Raw genomic sequence first — 24,761 nt, forward strand, 5'->3', positions numbered from 1 at the left:
GTTGATCGTCCGATGTTAGTCATACAAAGTAGCCTATGTCCTCCTTTGGGGTTCAAGCTTAATTTATGCCAAATTTCATCAAATTCGGTTTAGGGCTTTGACCGTGAAAGAGTAACAGACAAACGGACAGAATTACTTTTAAATTTACAATATTAGTACTATTTTTATTCCGTTAGGAAATCCTACACAACGAATAAAAAAATTATTAACATCTGTAACAGTTACTAGCAGTTTGGAAATGTATACATATAATAATTATATTAAAATATCAATTTAATTAATAATAAAATGTAGTAAAATAATAAATAGATCGAATTAAAATAAAAATCTGCTACTGGAATTAATATTTAGTGTGTTCATTAGACATATTTACATGGAACGAAGTACGAAGTATTGTCTTAACTGGTTTCACGGTCAATAATACAATCACAATAATGGTCGTACCATTGAAATGTAAGATGTATATAATTATAGAGCAGAACAATTCACTCGTTACCCTTAAAACAATGTGGTCTATTGCTATTTATTAAACGTTGTTTTCAATAAACATATATACACATATATAAATAAAAGTGGTTATTTGTATGTGTGCTCTCTTTCAAATCTCTGTTTTTCTTTTTTTATTTGTTTTTAGCTTATTTATTTATTTTTGTCTGGTTTGTTTGTCAATAAAGTTTTTATTTCTTTCGATGCGTTCCAAACCCATTGATCATAACTAGGAACGTTCCCAGTCCCAAAAATCAAGATATACGGTATGATCGGCTGACCTAAACATTGTATATAGACCCTTATTCTACCAGAGCAGAGCTGCCATGCGTAGGTTTAAAAATAAAAACGAGGACATAATGTAAACATTTAAAAAGAGTTTGATTTTACCGATCCAAAATCACATTTTTGTAACGATCTGCAATGTCTGTCTAAACACAGATATCAAAAGTGTACTACTAAATTGTCTTTAATAAAAATATCATAGATAAATAAACGTGATGATTACGTTCATTATCCACTTATTATTCAATACTTAAACAAAAATGGTTTAAAATTTCACACGATGCTAATTTTGTTTATACAAATAACCTCAGTGAGGATTTTAAATATACAATAATGTAGTCTTTTAAGTTGCTTCAATCATCAAAAAGAAAATTTACAACAAAATCAAATTACACGCTGTTATTGTGCAACTTTGAACATGTTTGGCTCTATAACATATTCTTGTGCCTAAACTCGCGTTGCATTTTAAAATGTGGCCCGCCCGCCAAACGGGGCATTGACCCGCGAGACCTTTGTGACAAAACTCGTAGGAGATACAAGAATGCAAACTTATGGAGTCTTTTTGTTGAGATATATCGAACATTCAACTCGATTTAGAATATTAATACGTTTGGATCTAATCGAACACATTTTAAAAGTTAAAATACTGCTAAATAGTTCCCTTTATAGTTTTTACATCGTATTCGTGTACTATAATATATTATTTAGTAACAATATGTAATATATTCTCTTCTCATGAGAAGGTTATGGAGTTGAATCCACTACGCTGCTCCAATATGGGATGTTAGATACATATAGCGTGTAGTGAGTATTTATTGATTTTCAAGCAGGCGTTGTATTTGATTGACATATCTGTCTAATTTAAATGTTAGGAAAGTTCTGCTCGTCATCAGCGTCCTTAATCTCTTCAAAATTTTAAACCGAATAATCTTATATTTGACATAATTTTTTCACGTAATGTTGCTAGAATACTTTTATCTTAACTAGCTGATACACGCCAGAAAAAAAAGCCTCTGAGTTTCTTGGCTGTTTATTCCTGTAAAATCTACGAGTCTTCGGTGGCTTTACATTCATTAGTAAAAAATTCAAAAGGATTTGTAATAGCTTACTGGAATAATGTATATTATGTATTTTAGTAAGTCAAGCGCAAGTGTCATTACAGTTTTCCCTCACAACCGAGTATGAATGAGTAATAAATACAATTTACGCTCATGAAAATTCAGTTAAAAATGTCCGACCTTGAACCCGCAATCTTCGTTAAAGATTCGCGTGTTCTAGCTACTTTGTTATCTCGGTTGCATGCTGTTATTTTTATATTATGTAGTTATATAATTCATTGTCTTTTTGTATGCTTATAAAGATGTGAATTCGTACGACGCTGCCATACTAAGCCAGTAATGCAGTTAATGGATCAAGTAAATATACCAGTCTTCAAAAATACGACAGCTAAGTACATAATATGTTAACTATGTGTAACGTTACACGAGGTTATATGTCAATATTATAATTACAAAATATAGGAGGTTAGGGTAAAATAAGAGACTGGCTCGGTTCTCAAAGATTTATTTATTTAAGAGACTGTCACAGATAAGACATTCACAATCAAATAAAATGAGTTTTACTGGCCAGTAGTAGGCAACTTCTTTAGAGATTCAGTTTTTTCTATAAAAAATATTTGATAAACCAACACAAAACAACTTAATCGTTATTAGTATTATAAATGCGATGGTGAATTTGTTTCGTTGTTGGTTACACTTTCACACATTAACTACTCAATCGAACATAATGAAATTATGCATACACGTTGTCAGGGGTACAGAAAAGGACCCAACAGGACCCCCACGCGGGCATAGCCGCAAGCGGAAACTAATAATTGATAGAAGATCAAGGTTTACCTGTGTAATATAAAGGTTGAGATAAACAATATTTTGTCGTTCACGTTAGAATGTTTTATCAGCGATGACAGAAATAGACAACCGTTCTAAACACCTGCTAAACAAAGCTTGCTTATAGGATTTGGAACGCTTGATCAAACTGATAAAATCTATACGAATGAATGAGGGGACGTTTTTATTTGTGACGTAATGCCTATCTGAAGAAGCTACTAAACCAACATACATACAAGAAAGTGCATCGCGTTTCAGAGAAGCTTTTAGTACTTATATAATTTTATATGTAAGCAGCTGCGCTTCGCAGTTTTCCCTCTCTTTAAATTAAGACTATTAAACAAGTAACAATCGTGAGTTTCCTTTTTTTCTTATAATTACTGACTTATGCGGAAATTAAGGCAAATGATGATCCACGGTACAGTACGGACGTCGTACAAAGGCTTATATATATCACCGTAAAATTGTAAATACCGTTAGATTATAATCTGTGATGTGAACTGTCGAAAGATTGTGAACCGTAACATACTGCTTACAATATAACGCATTATTTTTCGGTAGATTATAATCCTTCGAAGTGCTTAATTTCAGTTAAATTATAAACACTGATCGAACCTAACCGAAATATCATAAACTATCGAAATTTTTGACGTTTTATTTCGAGTTAAATCACCTTTCACAATATTTCGGCAGTTTAAAATCTTGCGAGATAGATTACAATATAACGGTATTTACTATTCTACGATGATATATACAGATTGTATTAGAGAGAAACTGTTTTAAACAATATATTTGTAAACATGAAACACTTTAAGAGCTCTGATTTTACCCGAATGGCTTGCAAATACGGTATTACATTTTTGATATTAGTTTTACATATATTATTGTAGTTTATACGCAATGGCAATTGTGGTTTATGCGAATACGAATATTCTTCTAAAAAGGTAGACGGACGGGCAAATGGGAGATCTGATTGTATATTCCCACAGACATTGACACTGTTCACATTGCAAGAAATTTTAAACAAACCCTTAAATTATAAATGCAATGCCTGCACCACCACACACACACGCACACCTCTGTAAATAAACGCTATGTTTTTACGCCTCTAATTACACTGGCTAACTCACACTTCAAACCGAGAGGTATTATAAGTGTCGTCTAGATGGTACTTATCCAGTTTACGAGAAGTCCCAGTTATATTAAAAACTCTAGGAAACTAATACACCAAACGAAGAAAAAAGTGACTATCATAGAAGTGAGTAAAAAAACCAAACTTCCAACTACAATTACGTCATATCAAGCGCATGATCAATATAGGCGGAGTCGTAGTAAACGGATTGTAGGTACAGTTTAATACAATTTTTATAGCTTTTAGTCTACAGTACCGTTCACATTAACATGCCTAAGTAAAAGTACAGTTATGAAGTTTTTAACTACTCTATTAGTAACTTATCTGTATGTTGCTCTTTCACAATTAAACCACTGAACCGAATTTGATTAAATTTGATATGAAGAATACCTGACGTACAAACCATAAAACGTGAACGAAGCTGCAGGAGCCTACTAGTTTCCCTATATTTATCTGAAAGTAGGATTATTTGTTAACCTAAAAGATCATTGCGATGATTCCAATATAAGTTTGCTAGTAAGAAATTCGTTAGATAAGTAATATTAGTGAAGTTGATTACATGCTAATTCGACTTAAGCGATAATTCATTGGAAACAACGAGTTTTCAACTATAGCAAACTGTAATGTTAAATTTAATTAGCATATACAGTGTATAATATAGTACCTACTTGTTTGAATTAAGTCATCGGTGACTTAATTACAAAATTATTGTCATAATGTTCAATTTATTTTACTATAAGTACTCGGTACCTACCACGACTTGGTACGGTAGAATAAGGGTCGATATAAAACCTTTATATTAAAGAACAAACACACATGTAAACAGATGTATTTTTTGGGCCAGGGTCTTCGTTAGCCTACGCATAACACTTTACAAAAGTTTCATCACGATCGAATGAATAGCTTAGATACGCGAAGAGGACTTACGATCATACAATTTAGTTAATAATAATAAGAAGTGTGTTGTGTATTGCATTTTAATCGAAGTATTTACGATGGATTTCTTAGCTATTATTAGTTCGCCAAGGTTAATTAAATCTCAATTAGTAAAGACATTTTACAGTAGGTGACACGCGAGTCGTTTCCACTTGAACGATACGTAGGCCTAAAGCATTAAGTTACTCGATTGATACGAAATCCACATAAACTTGCATATATAATGTCTTTGTTTCAATGTATTAGAAGATAACAATGTAATTAATACGCACCCACGCTCCTAACGGTATGCGTACAAAACATTGTACAGAAAAAAAAAACGATTTAATTAATAATTAGTATCTTATTTAACGTCTGTTATATAACCATCGATGTAATCGAATGTTATTGAAGAACCTAGAATTCTTTTTTTGAAAAATTCGCATTCGAAATAAAAATAAAAACTTCCATTCATTAAAAGCCAGATCCACATGAACTACATTCGCATTTTTATACTGTATTGTTTCGTTGTTACCTACTTTGTACAAATTCCTACTAGTAAACAAAATTCCTCTTTTTAAATACATAACTGTAATGAGCGATGTTTCGAATTAAATATGAGTGTTACAATAGAATTACTGTTGTATTCGATTGCCTATCGTTTCATCACTGGTCAGTATGACTGCGTCGTTTTTTTTTTTTGCTGTCAGACAATGACCTCGCTTTAAGATGCTCACGAAAAGAGCCTATGAAAGAGATGTTTTTTTTTTATAGATAATTTTGGACTACGATTAGCCGTAGGCATTATTCGTCCGTGACACATGTGTTAAACGTGCAATATGTCTATTATTTTGAGAATAGAATCGATTCCTTTTTTTATTTGCGAATCGCAAATAACTTTCTCTCGTACACATTCTATTGTCAACTATTTATAGCTTTTAATTCGTCTGTTGTGTATTATTTCTTATGCTATACAATAAATAGTTATGAAAATAATAATTCGGCTAAGGACGATTGTTAAATATCTCTATGTTTTTGTATGTGTTATCATTTAAGAGTTTAATCGAATTTCGGAATAATCGTATTACCAATACGATTATTGCGATTAAATTCGATTTTATTTTATATGAAATTTAATTCCTAAGATTATTGAAACAAAGAAACTTTTGCTTATACTAGTATAGATTTAAAGGTGTGTAAGATTATACATAAGTAAGTGTTAGCTTTTTAATCTAGGCCATCGGTAATGAGAACAGAACGCTGTATCGACAAACTTATCGTATATTTAACGACTTATTGTACAGCGTTCGATAATAACCGATCGGTAACCGTGGATAGTAAATTGTAGTTAAGTCACGAATGTTTTTAAATATTTGTGTCGCTTCGTAACAGAGTCGCTGTCAGTGCGTTTGCGTAACCAGTTTTAGTTTGTTTAGTTTTGAAAGGTTGTTCACAGAGCTAAATAATATGCATAGCTTTAAGAAGAAAATCAGGTTTGAATTTCGAATTATTGTGTCATGTTTGAATTACCTAATATTAGTCATGACGTATTACAGGTAGATGAAGATATGTGTACATTGTTTGTTTGTGTGTGTTATTATCCACCTACTTACAGCTTTAATTGTCTAACCGCAATAATATAGGCGTGTTTCGCATAATGATCAGAGTATTTTAGTGTTTAAGATCACCAGAATATGATATCACAAAAAGCAATTGTAGAGATATTCTTAAGAACAAACTCGAATTTCATCGCAGAACACGATGGTAAAATGTTCGAATATGATATGCAATATTGACAACGAAAATTATACAATGTAAAGGACACTCATATCATAATAGCGTAGGTATCACCGTAAATATGTCTTCATAATTTCACAAGTGAGATACGAAGTGAGTGAACCAATGAGAACTGCCTCTTTATTGTGAATGTTATTATAGTCTATTCCAATCGAAGAAGGAATATTGATAAACAAGCCTTAGATTTACGTTTTCCATGAAATTTGCTAACAGTCTAGCTATGTTCACTATTAACTGTACTTGATTAATATATATTTATTAATAATACCGTACTTTTCCACTTAACTACTTTAATTTTAATTCTAAAGTTCCGATAACAGTTTCGTTGACGTTTAAAACGTCATTTTTTGGCAAATCCAATGACATCACGTCAACTCAATGTCAAATGTTTATTTTTGTTTTATTGTCTTGTGGTTGAAACATATTCTTGTGGTAGCTTTTGTGATATATGAAATTTGGCACGGATAAAGTTTATCTGAAGGAGTGCAGGGAGTAAGCATATTTTTCATATTATGTATATATATAAAATAAAAAAAAAAATCACTTCACGCACTGCCATACAATATATATAGGTACCTACTTCATGTCGTATATGAAACTGGACACTGCTACTGATTTTTAATTTAACGTTTTTATATCGACTATAAATTCTATTTCTTAGAACTCCAATAATCTTATTTCCTTGATATCAATAAATCAAGACAATTTATAAATATGTATAAATATGACTCGAGTAAAGTAAATACTGTCTAGACAAAATATAAGCATAGTTTTCAGTATGCGATCTTATTTTACTTCTATAATCAAACAAAGTCTCCTACCGCTGTCTGTCTCTGTGTATGCTTAGATCTTAAAAATTACACAACGGATTTTGATACGGTTTTTTTTAATAGATAGATTGATTCAAGAGGAAGGTTTATATGTATAATACATGCACAATATAGTAGAGAAACACTGGTAATTTTAGAGACATTCTGTAGTATATTTAGTATCAGCATTGCACCCGTGCGAAGCCGGGGCGGGTCGCTAGTAATATTATAAATGCGAATGTAACTTTGTTATTGAACCTGGCGTCTAAAACGCGAGTGAAGGTGCGGTCGACAACTAATCTTATTACTAATGTATGTTCTTATATACTGTTATGTAAACGCTGGTAATTCGCGTTAAGTGATTCAATATTTTTAACTTATTAAAAAAATTAAATATTACGATAGTAATAACACTCATAAACACAATACATGACAATATACCGAGATGATAAAAGGATTTTGTCTTTTATGTCAATTTTACCTGCAGGACATTTAGTTACTAATAATTGGATACTATAGTTTACTATGTGTTTCTTTTGTGAAAAAGCATAACGAATCTTTTGCCGGTTCTCCTCGGTATAATCTACGTACCGAATCGGTGTTGAGCTCAATTCACTTTAAAACTGCAACATAATAGACGTTTTTTTTTTTTTAATTTTCAGTACGCCGATTTCCAAAATATTAATGTATAGTGCGTCCTGCGCTTCTTAAAAGCACGTGAAGTCGTTGATTCTGAGTCTTTAACACTTCCCAGACGTGTTTAATTTGCCGTCTCATCGGATTTAATTTATTTATATTCTAGGACACAAACAGAATAATAACACAATAGACAAAATGAATTCAATAAACCCATAAATCAATGAATTTTCCAGTAATAAATAATACAATATATACAAAACCACACATTAATAAAAAAACATCAAATATATAGCAGCAAGAACAAAAATATGTCAAGTTATATAAAATTGCTTAAAATTAATCATGAAAACGACAGATTTAATAAAATTATAAATAATTATTAAATAATGAAATTATTTTGATTACGATTCACTATTTCAATACAATATATAAATTATTTCATTTCATATTTATTTCTGCAGTTTGTTCTGTTGAGATAGCAATAATAATTAATTATTTATTGTACATTATACAAGCTCTGAGAGGAAGTCTTAGAAATATTTGATTATAGTTTTTGGAATAAAAAAAATAATATAACGTTACTTAATAGATAAGAAGAAAAAAAAATGACGATACAAGTTCCCTCCAAAATAAAACTATGTAATGGATCTTGTGTTAGTGTGAACATACTTATGCATAAAAATCTCTTGAGAACGGTCGTAGCCGAAATCGGTCAGCAGGACATAATTCATTCATACCGAACGATGACTAACGTTATTTCGAGGATGTCAGGTCTCTAGATGTAGGTCATTTTTGATCTAAGCAAGGTCGGTTAATTGACACGTGCCACGTGAGTGAACTTTAATGAGGTGCAAATGTGTCGCCTCTCAACGGAATCCTTCCTAGATACGTGCTAGTAATTAACTACATTGTAACTACTTGATCAATTGTCACCTTTATTACTCACGTCTTAAAGATTATATTTCATCAACTGTAAAAGGTACCGTTCATTGCAGCTAGTACCTTGCAATACGTAAAATGTTGTTAGAATCATTTGAAGTAGTTCGTTCTATGTTGAAGATCAAGAATTTACTTTGGTTTTGCTAATATTAGAACATCAGTGCGTTTCTGTATGAAGTCCCATCGAATCTCATTTGTGAAATGTTGAAATCCTATTCAGATTGTACGCTATTTTTACGCGTATTATATGTTTAAATATTATGATATTTTTTGGCCAGTGTTATATAATATAGGACAGTTTCAATTTTACTTTAACAGAATAGCTCTATGGAACAAGAATCACATAAAAATAATATCTGGGTGGGTACCTACTTCTATTATACCGCTAAACAGTAATACTTTGTTTTACTGTGTTCCGCTTCGTGAGTTAGCCGATGTAAGTTCAGACAGAAGACATTAGGTGTCCTGATGTTTGGGTATAGGAAGTATTAACAAATCCAAATTTACCCAATTTATTAATACACTATAAAGTATTAGGAGTAAAGGAGTATTGTAGTAAAGTATGTGTGATTAAAATCAAGTTATTCTAATCTTACTAATTTATTTAAAAAAAGAAAATAGAAATGCGTAAAGATCTATATTGTATTTGATGCCCGTCTTGATTTCGCACGTACTTCGTAATATCCCGAGAATTCGATCGCAGCTCCACCAATCGTGTCTAAGCTGAACCATCCAAATCAGAAGTTAATTCCTATCATTAAAAAATAAACCCTGGTACCCAATCGCAGCGTAACCTTGCAGAAACTCAGTCAAAACAAAAAAATACAGCAAAATTGATCCAGCTCTTTTTTTTTATGGTATTGGTTGTTGGACGAGCATATGGGCCACCGGATGTTAAGTGGTCACCACCGCCCATAGACAAAGGCGCTGTAAGAAATATTAACCATTCCTTACATCACCTATGCGCCACCAACCTTGGGAACTAAGATGTTATGTCCCTTGTGCCTGTGATTACACTGGCTCACTCACCCTTCTAACCGGAACACAACAATACAGAGTACTGTTATTTAGCGGTAGAATATCTGATGAGTGGGTGGTACCTACCCAGACGGGCTTGCACAAAGCCCTACCACCGAGTAAAGCCTTTAGGCGGAGTTCAATGATATACACACGTCCAGGAGATTTATATCTACACACTGAGACACACAGAACCGTTAAATAAGAAGCAAGCGGATAAACATACAATTTGTACGCAATATGAAAAACAAATACTTAACAGTTTTCGAATGATGATACGAAGTCGTAACACTTGAGTCACTGAAACCGGTTTAATATAATCAAATAATAACAATTAATGAAAGTAATTTGTTTATTAAAATATTCGCTATAATCATGTAAGTATTTTTGCTTCCAATATCACTTACAAAGTTTTAAATAAAAATTTCATTACAATATACTAGTTGGGCCCGTGATTTCGTGCGCGTTCGAATTTACCGTAAAGTCATTGTTATAACTGCCAATGAAAGTCCCGTCAAAATCGGTCCAGCCGTTCCAGATATTAGCCGGAACAAACAGACAGACAGAGAGACACACACACAAATATAAAAAAAATACACTACTTTGGTATATATACCATGTATACATACATACGTATTTAGTAAAAAGCGGTTATTTTAATATTACAAACAGACACTCCAATTTTATTATATGTATATTATATGAATGAATGTATGATGTAGTGACACATTATACATTTTATGGTTCTACTAATTCTGTTTTATAAGTTGACCTACTTTAAGAATGTTAGCATAGTTTTCCGTTCCATTGACCTGCAAGCGATGGAAATATTAAAATGCTTTTATCAAATCAAATCCAAGTTATAATTTATTCGAGTATGGCTCTTAAGTGCATTTGAAATGTCATTTTATAAATTGAATTGAATTTAAAGTTACCGGTTCGGAATATAGAGTGATAAACTGACAAGAAACTCAGTAATCATCAATCTGTAATAATCATATATAAGAAATATATGTATTTATTATATTTAAATCAACGAAAACTAACGGCAAGCGTTTAAATGTCTTCTACCTACTAAGATTTTTTAACAACTTTAAATTTATTCATTGATAAATTAAAATTGATCTGCGCTTTTTTTCCGATAACAGTTTCGTCGACGTTCAAAACGCTAACTCCATAGTGAATATCATAGATTAATCAAGCCCTCGACCAATTATATCGCGTCAATTTGCTGTCAAATGTTGTTTATTTGGCTTTTTTTCCTGTTATGGTTGGAATAGAGTATACAAATGCTTCTTTAAATTGGCTTAAAATAAATATAATACTCCGTAGAATTGAATATTACAACAAGCATGATAGTATAAATCTATACTTCTATACTAATATTATAAATGTGAAACGACTGTACCGAATTTGATAATATTTGTTATGAAGCTAGCTTGAACTTTAAGGAGCAACTTAGTCTACTTTTTTATGCCCAACATCTGATGACCGAAACTTAAGACGCAACCGCGGACGACACCTAGTCTTCGATATAATTGTAAGAACAACTCAAAGTGAATAGCCTGTAAATGCACCTGCGCCTCCTCTTCTCGAGAAGAAGCTTACACGTGTGGTAGAATATCGCCTGACAGATAAAAGATTTCCTTGCTGCATCGCTGAATTCTAAACAGATGAAAACTCAGTATTTGTTCCGTAGTGAACCCGCGACATTCGGTAAAGGTCCACTTGTGTGTCAGCTTTTAAATCTATTACGATGTTAAATTGCGTAATATTTATATCTCTGATATTATAAATGCGAAAGTTTATAGAAGACTAGTTGAACTTGCGGTTTTACCCGCGCGAAAATTATAAAACTTTACCTATAGCACACAAACCGTCACTCCACATTTTATCCCCTCGAGGGGTGAATTAAAAAAGTAGCGTTTTTGCTTCGCCAGGACTCAAACTATCTCCATAACAAATTTCATTTAAATCGCCAAAGCATCTGCAAGCACCCCGGTGTTACAGATGTCCATGGGCGGTGGTAGTTACTTTCCATCAGGTGATCCTTCTGCCCGTTTGCCATCTATAACTACCATAAAAAAATAATAATTGATTTATCGGTTTAAGCGTCAAGACTCTGTCTGAGTTACTTTCGTATTTATAATATAATAATGAATGATTACTGGAGTTAGTCACAGTATCACTGAGTTTTAATAAATGTGCACTACAAATGCGTGATGTTCTGTCAATTAGCTTGTTCTCATAGTAAGGTTGACATTTAGAGTATTGTTTATCTCTGTATGACTTCATACTCCATTAAAAGGTGATCTATGCTAATGAGGCTTACGACGTGTTACACCTGTGTTTTTCCGTTTATTCGACTTAAATTTTATACAGGTATAAGCCTATGTAAGCTTCTGTCGGATAGAATTTTTTTTCATTATATATAGTTATTAAATTATTGCCTTTTTTAGATCTTGGTAGACGGGTTTGCCTATGGACCACTGATGGCAAGTGGTCACCACTGTATATAGACATTGGTGCTTTAAGAAATATTCATCTATATAAACAATGTGCCACCAACTTTAGGATAGGTTATGCTGGCTCATTCGTCCTTCAAACCGGAACTCTACAATACCAAGTATTGCTGTTTGAAGGTAGTTTATATATGATGAGTGGCTGGTACCTACTCAGGCTTGCACAGAGCTCTACCACCAAGTAACCTAAATGAATTAACTACTAAACCAATATACATACAACATATACCAGTACGTTTAGCAGAAGGTTTTAGTATATAATATTTAATGTAAGTACATATATCATTTAAACTGCAAAACGCAGTGTCACACGCTTTCAAAATACTATTTATAAAGATGTTTCAAATTCATTAACGATATGAAATATTTAAGTTACTATATAATGTATTACAAACGTTGGCTTAAGATTCTTAAAATTGAATTAACATTTTCTGAACAATAGACACTCAGACAATTCAATGTCGTCAATCCGACATACATTTGCACATTTTCCTTGAAAGGAAAAACAATTGGTAGTTCTTTTGCAAATATTTCAACGTAAAAAATATTGATTTTCATGATCAATCGTAGACTCGTTACGAAATTAGCTAGTTTCCAATTCACGGTGGAGTATAAATCGAATTAGCATGGAGATGGGAGATCGTGATGGTCACTGTTGTTACATTTAACCTTCTGTCTGTGAGAACGAGAAAACCTAATGCACCTCGTACTTGATTGACTGGTACTGGAGGATTCAAATAAATACTGGTATTTTTATTTTAATCAATGACGATGGTTTGGTCGACGTCCCTTTGATACTAGAGGTCGCGAGTGCATTTACCGCCTAAATAAATATTTACCTAATACCTAATATTAGAGATTTTGAACACAAAACTCATATTGATATTTTATTTAGGATCGAATGATCTGAAATCACTTGAATGTGTCAATTACATAAGAAAATAATTAATAATTATTATAAATGAAACTGTGATCACAAATGTTGATCTTATAATAATACAAGCAAAATGAGGAATAGTAAAATTCAAAGTACAGGTTCATGCAAAATTAATTATCCTAAAAAAAACTTACTTCCCGTATAGGTTTCAATAGATCAAATTGAACGTGTAACGATTTCGTGATCGAGTTAATTCAAATATTATAATATCATGACCATAATAATAATCAAACTATTTTTTATCCTTTTAGACAAATTTGTATCGTGATTGTGAATTTTGGTTATAAGGGGTGTGGCCGTGATTTTGCTTTAATCATTTACAAAGCGTTCCAAAAAGTTTTATTAGTTCACTCCCCCTATTATTTCGTGACTGACTCGAATTTTGTTCCAAATAGCAAAGTGTATTTCTTTACTTTATGGCTCGATAAAATTGTGCGTCTATCGTTTGTCCATGTTTTATTTTGACTGCAGTTTTAATATAACTTTATTAAATTAAAAGACAACAAATCATAGATAGTACAATATATTTATTTCTTAACAAAAACGTTCGTCAATCGTACTATATTACATAAATTCATGTTTATTTTAATCCCTTAACTCATACACTGAAACATTTTGTTCTGTGTAGGTTTTGTAGATCTAGCTGGTTCAGATCCGGTTCGAAGGACCCGATTGATGTTCTTACGCGCTGAGACTACCAGTTTTTGATATATAAAGATACTAGCCTGCCTCGACTTCGTGTTGCTAAAATTCATTCAATTTTACAACCCTCTCTGAAGTTGAAATTTCCTGTTGAAAATTTAAAATCAAAATACTCTTTATTGTACACCAATAAACATATACATAAGTTACGTTCGAAAAAGATGCACAAAAAGCAGCCTTATCGCTAAAACAGCGATCTCTTTCAGACAACCTTAAGGTAGAGGAAAGAAACAGAGATATAATTCTTTACCTATGCTAAATTTTAAGTCAATCGGACTTATAGTTTCGGGGATCTCGTGATGAATCAGTCGGTGATATTCCACGTTATATATAAATATTCATTTATATAAGCATAAATAAAAATTATAAAATTAATGATAGATATAAGAAATCGGTTATATTGATATATAAAATACTGTGTTGTCTGTGACAATACCTATTGAACATTTATAGTTCATAGTTTGATTATTAGAGTTTATTTATAGTAATTTTCCATTTTATTCCACAGTAGAGAATCCGAACTTCGACCAAGGCTACTTCGGACCATGGCGGGTTTGCAAGAGGCTGCTGTACTACAGAGAGAAATGTGGCACGGACGTCTCGAAGTTTCGACCGTCGAGTAAGTCGTGATCAGAGTTTTCTCTTTAACTTAATTTATTGTTATAAATTGCACGATTCAGACTGCAATTTAATCGAGTGTACTCGAGTCAAAAGGGTCTATTTAATAAATTTTCTCATATCAATTCTCATCTCTCCTTTCGATAGAACAAAACGGTATGTTTTCTACTAAATAAGTATATAATATTTGTACTTAGACGGAGTTTGATATTATGGTACGGTATATTTAAAGCGAACAGTAACTTCTTTAGCTTCATTTAATTTGAAACAAAATACTGTGTCGGAGATATATAAAATAACAATAGCTTTAGTATATAAAATAAATTAACTAACAATAAGTCTATGCCATGTTTAGACCAGAATAATAGAATTCGTATTTTAATATAGAAATGATGCAATAAATATTTAAAATAGTATGTTTGTTTGAATCGCGCCGAGCAACCAGTATAGTTATAGAGTAGAAAATTTCCAATGGCCCTGTAGATATCTTCATAAATCTATTCGTAGTCTCAATATTCTAAACTTATAGATCTGACGTGTTGCGCACATGACGTTCACGATCAATTTATTATGCGATCAAACATCACTCTGTCATAATTTACGGTTGAAAATGTTGAAATGGTTATATTCTTCAATGTAATATTTCACAAAGCGTGTCTGCTGTAATATTTGTAAGCACTGGCTTGCTCTCGTTCATAGACAATCTATATATATCAACGATCGTAGTGTAATTTTTAAACTATTTAAGATTTACTAAGTAAGACCTCAAGAAACGTCGTCATCACTTGGCTCAACTCCATAAATATCAACGACTTTGCCTGTAAATATTATTTAGGGGATGATTAGTTATACGAAGTTTTGTCTTCTTCTTTCTAATGTAAAATCTATTATGGCAGAAAGAGATACATCAGTGTTTAACTAAACATCCGATCGGGTGTTAGTTATCTGTCTTATAACCATAAATGAGACTGTTCGGATTGTTGAGATGAATTATTATTTTTTAACGACTCGATGGTGCTCTTATTTGAATTTGATTATCTGAAATTTGGTCGAAATTTAATGGATTTTTAATAAAATTTAACATATTTAAAAAAAGTTCAAGTTAGATAAATTTTCACAAGCATCGATTAATTCTTTTGAAATCATTGACAATTTTTTTATAGGAAATAACTAAAAAGCATTGAATCAATTGAACTGCGAAAAATCACGGTCATAAATAACAATGTAAAATGTAATGTCACATAATCCCTTGGATTAAATAGAGGAAGGAAACGTCTCACTGGCTGCATTATCAAGAGTCCTTTGTTCTTTCATATTGATTATTTCCACAAAACATCCGGCATTGGAGCGCATCAAACGGCAAATTGAAATATCGTATTCATTTAGCTGCAGCAGGCGAACGCTGTTGTCTATTCAATTTTGTCGTTTTATACACACAGTACTGTGGAGTTGACACGTCGATAAATCATTAAATAATAATTAGCTGTACGAAGATTCATGCATTGTTTACTTTTTAAATGAAAACTGCGGGAAGTTGCTTTCTATAAACTAGAATTGATTGGTGACAACAGTGAATACAATAAGTAGGAGCAGAAGTTAGTAACTAATAATGAATATGTAAAGATATCTTTGCTAATTTGTTTTCCTTTTGAGTACTGTTTTCATAGCTTATTGATGGAGTAGAAGAAAAAATTTCGCCATTGTAATTCGCTTATTTTTGTCTATGTAATACTTTCCTTGATTGACGTTTATTTGGTTTCAGAGGTTAGTGTATGATATCAATGTACATTCATTTTCAAAGACAATAAAATACACATATATATATCAGATGTGCTAGAAAGAACTTCGTAATATGTATGATACTTAGGTCGATAATTTATCTAGCAAATGTACACAATATTAGAGCACGTTGTAAACTATTTATTTACATCGTAAAAACAAGCATGCTTATTAAGCCGCAACGAGAACAATTATATATTTCTTGTACTATATCGACAATAATGACTTTGAAATATAAACTAACAAAAAAATAAATTGTTGTATAAAAGTATATGATCTCGTAAATATCTAATTAAATTTGATGGTATGTAAAAATATTATTGTTATCAGAATAACAAGCATTATTACAATATAATTTATGTTAAAATGTTATACATATAGGTACAAACATAAAAACTTACTTAAATTAACGAATGTGCTAATTACATAATATTTGAATATTAGTAAAATAGGTCGATGACATAATGTGTCATATTAACATATTATGTTTGTAAACGAGCTAGCCTTAAAAATATGACAAGCGTGACTCGGTCATTTTCATTAGCACTTTAACATAGTTGACACTTACGTGTTTTAACATTTCGCACGTCACGGAACTGCCTTATTTTAAGTCATTTTTAGATTCTTAAGGGTAAGCTTTTGTTTTTAATAGAATTAATAATGGCCTCGTCGAAAACACAATTCAAATTTTATATAGATTTGTTTTACATGGTGGTATTAAAAATAAATGAAACAAGAACTCATAAAATAAGAAAAAAAATTTTTTGTTATCTAACCAACAGTAAGATATCACAAATAGTTATTTAATTCAACTTAATAACAGCAAACAAAACCCCTATATCGAGTCTAGCCTATGTTGACTGTTTAAAATAAAAATAAAAATACATAGCACACATATAGACACGAAGTATATAATTATTTAAAAAAGAAATGTATATAAAACAATTTCCATTGACAATTCATAAATTATATTTACGACTTTTTAATTAATTAAAGCTACTAATAAACTTCGATCGACGGATTTCCTTTAAATATATCTGTCGTACTTTAAGACACAAAATAAAATATTCATTTTGAATTAACTTTATGGTTTCTTTATTAAGTGGAATAAGTGAAATGTTTGTGTTAAAAAAAGTTGACAATTAAGATGATAATCTACGTGAGAATTATATTCAGGTACTGAATTTAGCCGAAAAGAACAAGAGAGTTCAAATCTCATGACCTCGAGACGAGATAATATTTTAGCAGTTTTAATTACAAATTTACAACATATTTTAAACAATTTAATCCCAACGAGAATGCTTCTACTTTCCGCCGGTCTTTCACACAGGAAATTGATATCTTTAAGCGCGTTAGATTAATTCTCGACCACTTATACTAGTTTAAAATTCAGTCCATTCGGAATTTCTCTTCCGATACTTGAGATGTACAGCAAAAAGTGGATATTGCAAAGTCTAGGCGCATCTTTTGCTACATACAGGGGGTCTATTCTGTTAACAAATTGTCGCTTTATCGCAATCGAATCGAAATGTTTTCGTTGCCGTTTAGCCGTTTTCATATTCTACTAACATCAATATAGTTTCGGTTCGGTAGAAGATTCATAGGAATAGTATCGGGAGCAAAATAAATAAGTAGATTTGTCTCCCTGTTATGATTCACATACGATAGAAGTTTTGGAATAGACTCGGGAACCGGTGACAATTTTACCGGTAAAAAACCGGTAGAATTGTCCCTCAGGTTGTTTCAGCGAAAGTGATAGACTTTCCCTTAAGGAAAAGGCTAGTCCACATTAGGGTAAGTCGTACGTGATTCAGATTAGAGGGCTTAACATACGTTACTGATAAATTAACGCGTTAACTAATTACACTTGACTTTAAATTTGGAATGTGGTGAGTTGTTTCGTTTATTTTCTTTTTAAAGTTCAAGTTCACTAACCTACTGTAACTTAAATTTTGTCTCTTAGAGAAACTGCATTGCAACTATTCAATCCCCGACTTTTGAACAGGCTTAAGTGTGATTATTTGAACTAAAACAAACGAGCAAATTTTTTTCTTGGTGTGCGTGACAGCTACGCCTGATGCTCGCCGAAAGTTGTAGTCTTTTACTAGTGTACGTATGCTTAGTAGCTAACAGCTGGCCACTATTTTATTCGACGCGTTCTCAGCTTTGACAATCTATCTAGACATAAATAAAGTAATGATTATTTTTGACATAAGAATGTAAATAAATATGGCCATAAGCCTTCTTCTTCATAGAGCTGGAGTTTATTCCACCACGCTGCTTCAATATTGGTCCAAAAGACATTAGCAAGTTTCTCACGATGTCTTTCTTCACTGCTCAATACTGCATCAATTATTAATCTATTCACTGGCTTAGGATTCACTTGGATCTCTGGAAATTTTTGGCTCAGGAACACGTGAATATTGTTATTTCACTGATAGTAGTTTCCGCTTAAGACATGTTTTCCAGAGCTCAGTGCTCCCACAACCAATATAACTACTCCCTTAGCTAAACTTATTTAGCGCGATGATTAGCTTGCCATGTCTGGTTGCAATCTAACATGATATAATATGATAATGTCTCAGTATATTTTAAATAAATTCTAATTATCTTTTTAGACATGAGCTGTGTACAGTACACTTGTCTTACAATTATTTTACACGTGCAGGTTTCCTCGTGATGTTTCTTTTATCGACAAACTTGAAATTAATTGTTCAATAATAAACTAAGGGCATGGTCGTGCTTTCCTAGATTTGAATCTGTAAGCAAATCAAATATAATATAAATATTCTTCAATCAATTAGGGTCATATAGGCACATCGTCATGTTAAAATATTGAATTAAATGTAAAGCTACCACCGGAAAGTCGATTCTGCAAAGAACCGGCAAGAAACTGAAAGAGCTTTGGTGAGGCTATATATTATGTATATAACTTTTTATTTTAAGTACGTAGCCCTTCATCCAGGTCGAGCGAATACATTCGTATTACTAATTATATATTAAAAAATATTATTTTAAAATCACAGTCAAGTCTAGGAGAAAATACATATAATATGCCGAAAAATTTTGTGCATTGAGTTTTAAGATCAGGTTTTATTGTAAATGCATGGATGATCATCGGACGAACTGACGGCACACGAGTATAGTGACTTTGTTTAATACTATTAAAATATTTCTGTGTCGTGATTTGACTGCCTCGTGTATCTAATATCATTACAGGTCCCGTGGTCCTTAGTTCAAAACTCAGGTCGAGGGATTATAATATAAGGTCATTGAGGTTTATGTCAAGAAATTCTCAGTAGCAACGTACATTTTGGTGCCTCTAAAAGAACGTAAATCCGTTGGTTAGTATAAACTCTTTCGGGTGTGAGAAAGGGGGAGGGGAGAGAGGGAGATCATCAGATTATGAGAGTATGGAATTGAGATTGCGCACCTGTATAGTTTACTGTAGGCAACTGATTTGCATTTGTATGCAATAAATTCAAATCTGTTAGCCTAAATGTGTGAAGTTGTAACTTAAGATACATTCTCTATTTTTAAATAACTATATAAAACCATTACGTAAATTTTAACATCAATAAGTTCAGTAGAAATGTGAATTGTTTTTTAAACTGGCACTAAACTTCTAAAGACAACTTTATTAACGGAACTAAAAAAACCTACTTTCAAAGTATCCAAACATAAATATAAGTATTAATCAAATAAAAATAGAAACGATTGTGATCTCTAACGAACTATTTAAATTTACGATCGTGTTTATACTTTCCGTTAATATTAAATTAGATTTACCGAAAAAATGCAAAATCATAACGACATAGATCCGACGCTTTCTAATTGACATGGCAAAACTGCAAATAAAATGCGATACAAGCTTGCTGTCCACAGTTGTATTTAGTTTCTATGAGAAAATCTTTTAAGATAATACTATACAATTCCCACATTACATTTAAACTGTAAGATCAACTGTCACTATATTTAATGATTTGAATTGTAGATTGCTAACGAACTGTTTATTATACACTACACTATACATTACGCCATTGTATTGGGTTGATGATATAGCATTTTTTTTTGTACATCTGTGACACGTTACTTTTGACGTTTGTAAATTAGGATTCCACAGTTATTTTTAACTTGGTCTATTCAAAAAAATTAAGTCTCCCGTCAAAAAACATTGGTCAATAAGGCATAATACCCAAAACAAGATTATATTATTGATACATAAGCGTGGATATAGTATTTGTCGATTTCCAGGCAGGATATATATAAAAGTTATTTACTTTATTGACATATTCTGTATTTCAATGGTGGAAAAAAGTAACTACTGAGTTTCTTGCCGGGTCTATTGATAGTGAAACGAGGAGCTTATACTCACGAGTGAGATACGTAAAGTGTCTGCGTATCATTGTGATATTTTCAGGACTCCGCCAAAAAGTGTTACTGTCTGAACTTTCAATAAACAGAAGTATTTAAAAAAAGAAGGAACGGCTGTTTGTAAGTGTTCTACCATTGAACAATACTCCGGTTACAACTCGAAACTGTCATAAACCCTAACCGCATTAGGAGTTAGTGCTTTAAGCGAAGTGGGTGTAATACATGAACAATGTCATTGTTTAAACTATCTAGTCTTGTAATGCATTCATTGTTTTCAAAGCATCCTCAGTTTATGCATTCCCAAGCGTTCACACTGTTTGATGGTGACATGTTTTATTTTACCAGTAGCTGTGTCGATGGCCTACTAACAGTACAAATATAAAATATTAAAATACGGTATTCTACGTCAATAAAATAACAGCAAGGAATACAGGAAACAATTTACAAAAGGCGTCTCATTGCATGAACACCAATATTTTCAAAACAACGTTTTGGACACAGGACATCAGATTTGACATAATAATTTTCTACCGCAGCTTCGCTCGCATTTTAGTGTGGTCGTCAGGTAGTAGGCATAAAAAGAAGCCTATCTCTTTCCTTAGAGTTCAAGCTTCATACCGAATTTCTTCAAATTCGGTTTAGTGGTTTGGCTATGAAAGAGCATTAAATAGACAGACAGAGTTACTTTCGCATTTATATCGATATTCAATTTTTCGAGCTTCACGCGCGTTATTTTACTGCTCCGCTCCCGTTGTTGCGTAACTTTTCGCAATAAACAGACTGATGGAAGAGTGTTTTTATTTGTTTGAGCACGATACCTTAAAGATCTAAAATTTTATTTAAAATTTAACTTTGTTAGAAAATATTATTTCGAGTAAGGTTTTTTAAAGTACATAACGTTACGAACTATGCAGGAAAGTTAACTGACTATCTTTATATACAAATATTATATATGTGAAAGTAACTCTGTATGTCGCTCTTTCACTGCCAAACCAATGAACCGAATTTGACGAAATTTGAAGCAAACTTGAACTTTTTTTGCCTAACACATGACAACCGACCCCTAAAACTCGAGCGAAGCCGCGGGCGACAACTAGTATGTTTATACGAAAATATAAATGATAGAGTCAATGATGAGTAGTTTGAATAAGTGAAATCTTACCAGTATAAAATCTCCGATAAACCATGAAATTAAACAACATATCGAAGTTGTAAAGCTATTAAAAGATGTTTTAAGCGTTGGGAACGGACTACTAGTTTTTTTTTTGTAAATTATTCACATCAAATCTAACCATGGAACGTTTCGAATCGATTTTTGCTTATACTGGAATTATTTTTAATGTATGGAATATTTTTCCAAAATCAGAGAATACAGCCTAGATGTGAAACATTTACAGACGATACCACTAATACGAAAAAGAGTATTTACTGATTTTCTCGAGAAATAAAAAAATTGACCATTCTTAACTGTATTTAATTGTATCAGTATCAAAATATAAGCGTATGATTATATTTCTAACATTTATTAATTGATTTGAAATACATTTTGATTTCGAAAGATGATTTAAAATTTAATTCGAACAATAATCGTTTATACCGTATCGTAAATAGTGTAGGAACAATTGAAATGATGATGATGTCCACCTGATTGATTTTAGCCACGGCAGCCATTCTCAATGGAGACTCCATTAAGCAACAGCGCAGAACATATTATATTTCGCAAGTGTGTGCGTAAACATAACTGCAATATCTGTTCCACAATTCTCTTGACATGATAGGGCGTCAAATCCTACGTGAAATAGCACAGGTGCAAGACCAACGGCTTTATATTCTTTTTGAGTTATGGAAGTATAATCACTTCCAACTTCAGACTCCGGACAAACTTTTTACCTCTAGGTATGCGTCCATACACGCTATCTTCCAGACCAAGAGGCAGTCAAAATAAAGTTATGATAGCGCATTAAAATACAATTCCCTGCCACGTTATTGTCTCGTGACATATATGTCGGGTGCGGAGGAACGCGCGAGGCATTGTAACACCTACTGAACTAACAACAGGTGTTCCGCAGATTAGGGATTCGGTGCGAATTGTTTGTCTTATAAGGAATGATATTGTCATGTCGATTGGATTTTACTATCCTTTTGGATTTCTCGGCGCTTTTCCTTCTGTTTATTGTGACGAAATAATTAATATTTAATATTTATTTCATTTCTTAAAATTTGGGTTTTTTATATCGTTTTTTTATGTTATTTAAACGTTCGTACGTTCGTTTCAACGAACATAAGGTTGTTTAGAAAACAAGAATATTTCTCCTATTATCAATACATATAATCTTATAAAAACATATTATGGTCAGAATATCCTCTATGATAATTAGTAGTTACTATATAATCAAAACATGCTTAAATAGGCAGAAAACAAAAACTCAACTCTGGTTTGATAGCACATCTTAAAAACTATCATGCTATGATAAGACTAACTGAATATTTATGGATAGTTTGAAGGAAACAAAATAGAAATTGTATATTTCGATTTATTCTTCTTATATTATTTTCAAGTGTTTTATTGCTCTAACACGAAATGCCGTGGCTACCAAACAAAATAAAGAATATCGGTTGACGAACAAAGGAGAAAAAGATGCTGAGGTTTTTGTCTTTACCTATTTGTATAAAGATAACTAACTGTCCCGACTTCGTCGGAGTGAAATGAGAATTTTATTCGCTTCCCCATCGCAGTGCCAACTATCGGGTCCAATTTAAAATATACATTCCAATGGTTTTGGAAAAGTTCAGTAACAGAATATGTACATATGTATATAAGGATGGGCTAAGCTTCAACTGGTTATCAGACATATTTAGGTACTTATATTGTTTTTAGACGGTCATAACTTTTTAATTTTTCTATTTTTCATGTTTATATAATATAATACATAGTTTTTCTTATGAGATTATAATTTTATCTGAATGTATAATTTAATGAATCATCGAATCATCAATGTTGAATTTCATTGTTTTCGCCAAATAATTACTATGCTAATATAAATTATTATTTATAATTACGTAGATAATAATTTTCCTAATCACACTGATAGAATATTTAATTACTTGAAATAACTGCAAAACGTCATGGACAAGTATGAGTCATCCGTTTGAAACGTGCCGCAATTTCATCTTACTGTTTTATATCAAAGTGTTGAATGCTGAACTTAGATATCTTGTAAAGATAAGTTCTTAATTACAAGGTCATTCTAGAAGTTGAATCGAATGACGTGAAAAATCATCTCTTATAATAAAAATGTCAGATAGTTTGTAGGTTGTTTTTTTTTTTGTAATAGTCTCCGAGACTTATTTTGTTCATAAAGTAAATATATTTTCCATATTTTAACTATAGGTATATAGCAACGAATTATATAATAAACTCGCCACGCACACACAAGGGGTCGGAAAGCGGTGTAGAAGACGGCATGAGAGATCGTCATTTTTTTAGGTATTTGTTTATTTAAAATGGTACACTAACAATACATACATATTTAACACTAAATAAGAAAAACATAGACTTAGTTATATCCACTGATAATATGTATAACATAACAAGGTTTAAGACTGGTAATTTTGTTATAAAGGCACAAATTTGGTACGTGTAATACGTCGATGTCAGGTATAGAAGTCGATATTTCATTATATTTAACATATATGCGGTTAGTAAGAAATTGAATCCCGGGGCCAGTTTTCGCGGAAGAGATGTCAAAAAATGTGAAAGAGTGATGAGGTGCAATTGTATTTTGTTTGAGATAATTTTAGTTTAATTATATATATAATTTATATCTTTGACGACCTCCATGGTCGGGTAGTGTGTACACCGGTTTTCATGGGTAACGCTACTCTGAGGTCCCGGGTTCAATTCCCGGCCGAGTCGATTTAGAA

The 24,761-nt window shown here is 31.9% G+C and overlaps 1 protein-coding gene across 1 annotated transcript in view; it reads left to right on the top strand.

The window, feature by feature from the left end:
- The window catches only part of LOC125072332, a 35,952-nt gene that overhangs the window by 5,054 nt on the left and 6,137 nt on the right, over positions 1 to 24,761 (top strand). Inside the window, exon 3 of the mRNA XM_047682936.1 lies at positions 14,575 to 14,685. Within this exon, the coding sequence (XP_047538892.1) occupies positions 14,575 to 14,685 (111 nt within the window). The remainder of the gene's footprint in view (positions 1 to 14,574; positions 14,686 to 24,761) is intronic.

This window comes from Vanessa atalanta, chromosome 21, assembly GCF_905147765.1.
Source record: "Vanessa atalanta chromosome 21, ilVanAtal1.2, whole genome shotgun sequence".
Lineage (NCBI taxonomy): Eukaryota > Metazoa > Arthropoda > Insecta > Lepidoptera > Nymphalidae > Vanessa > Vanessa atalanta.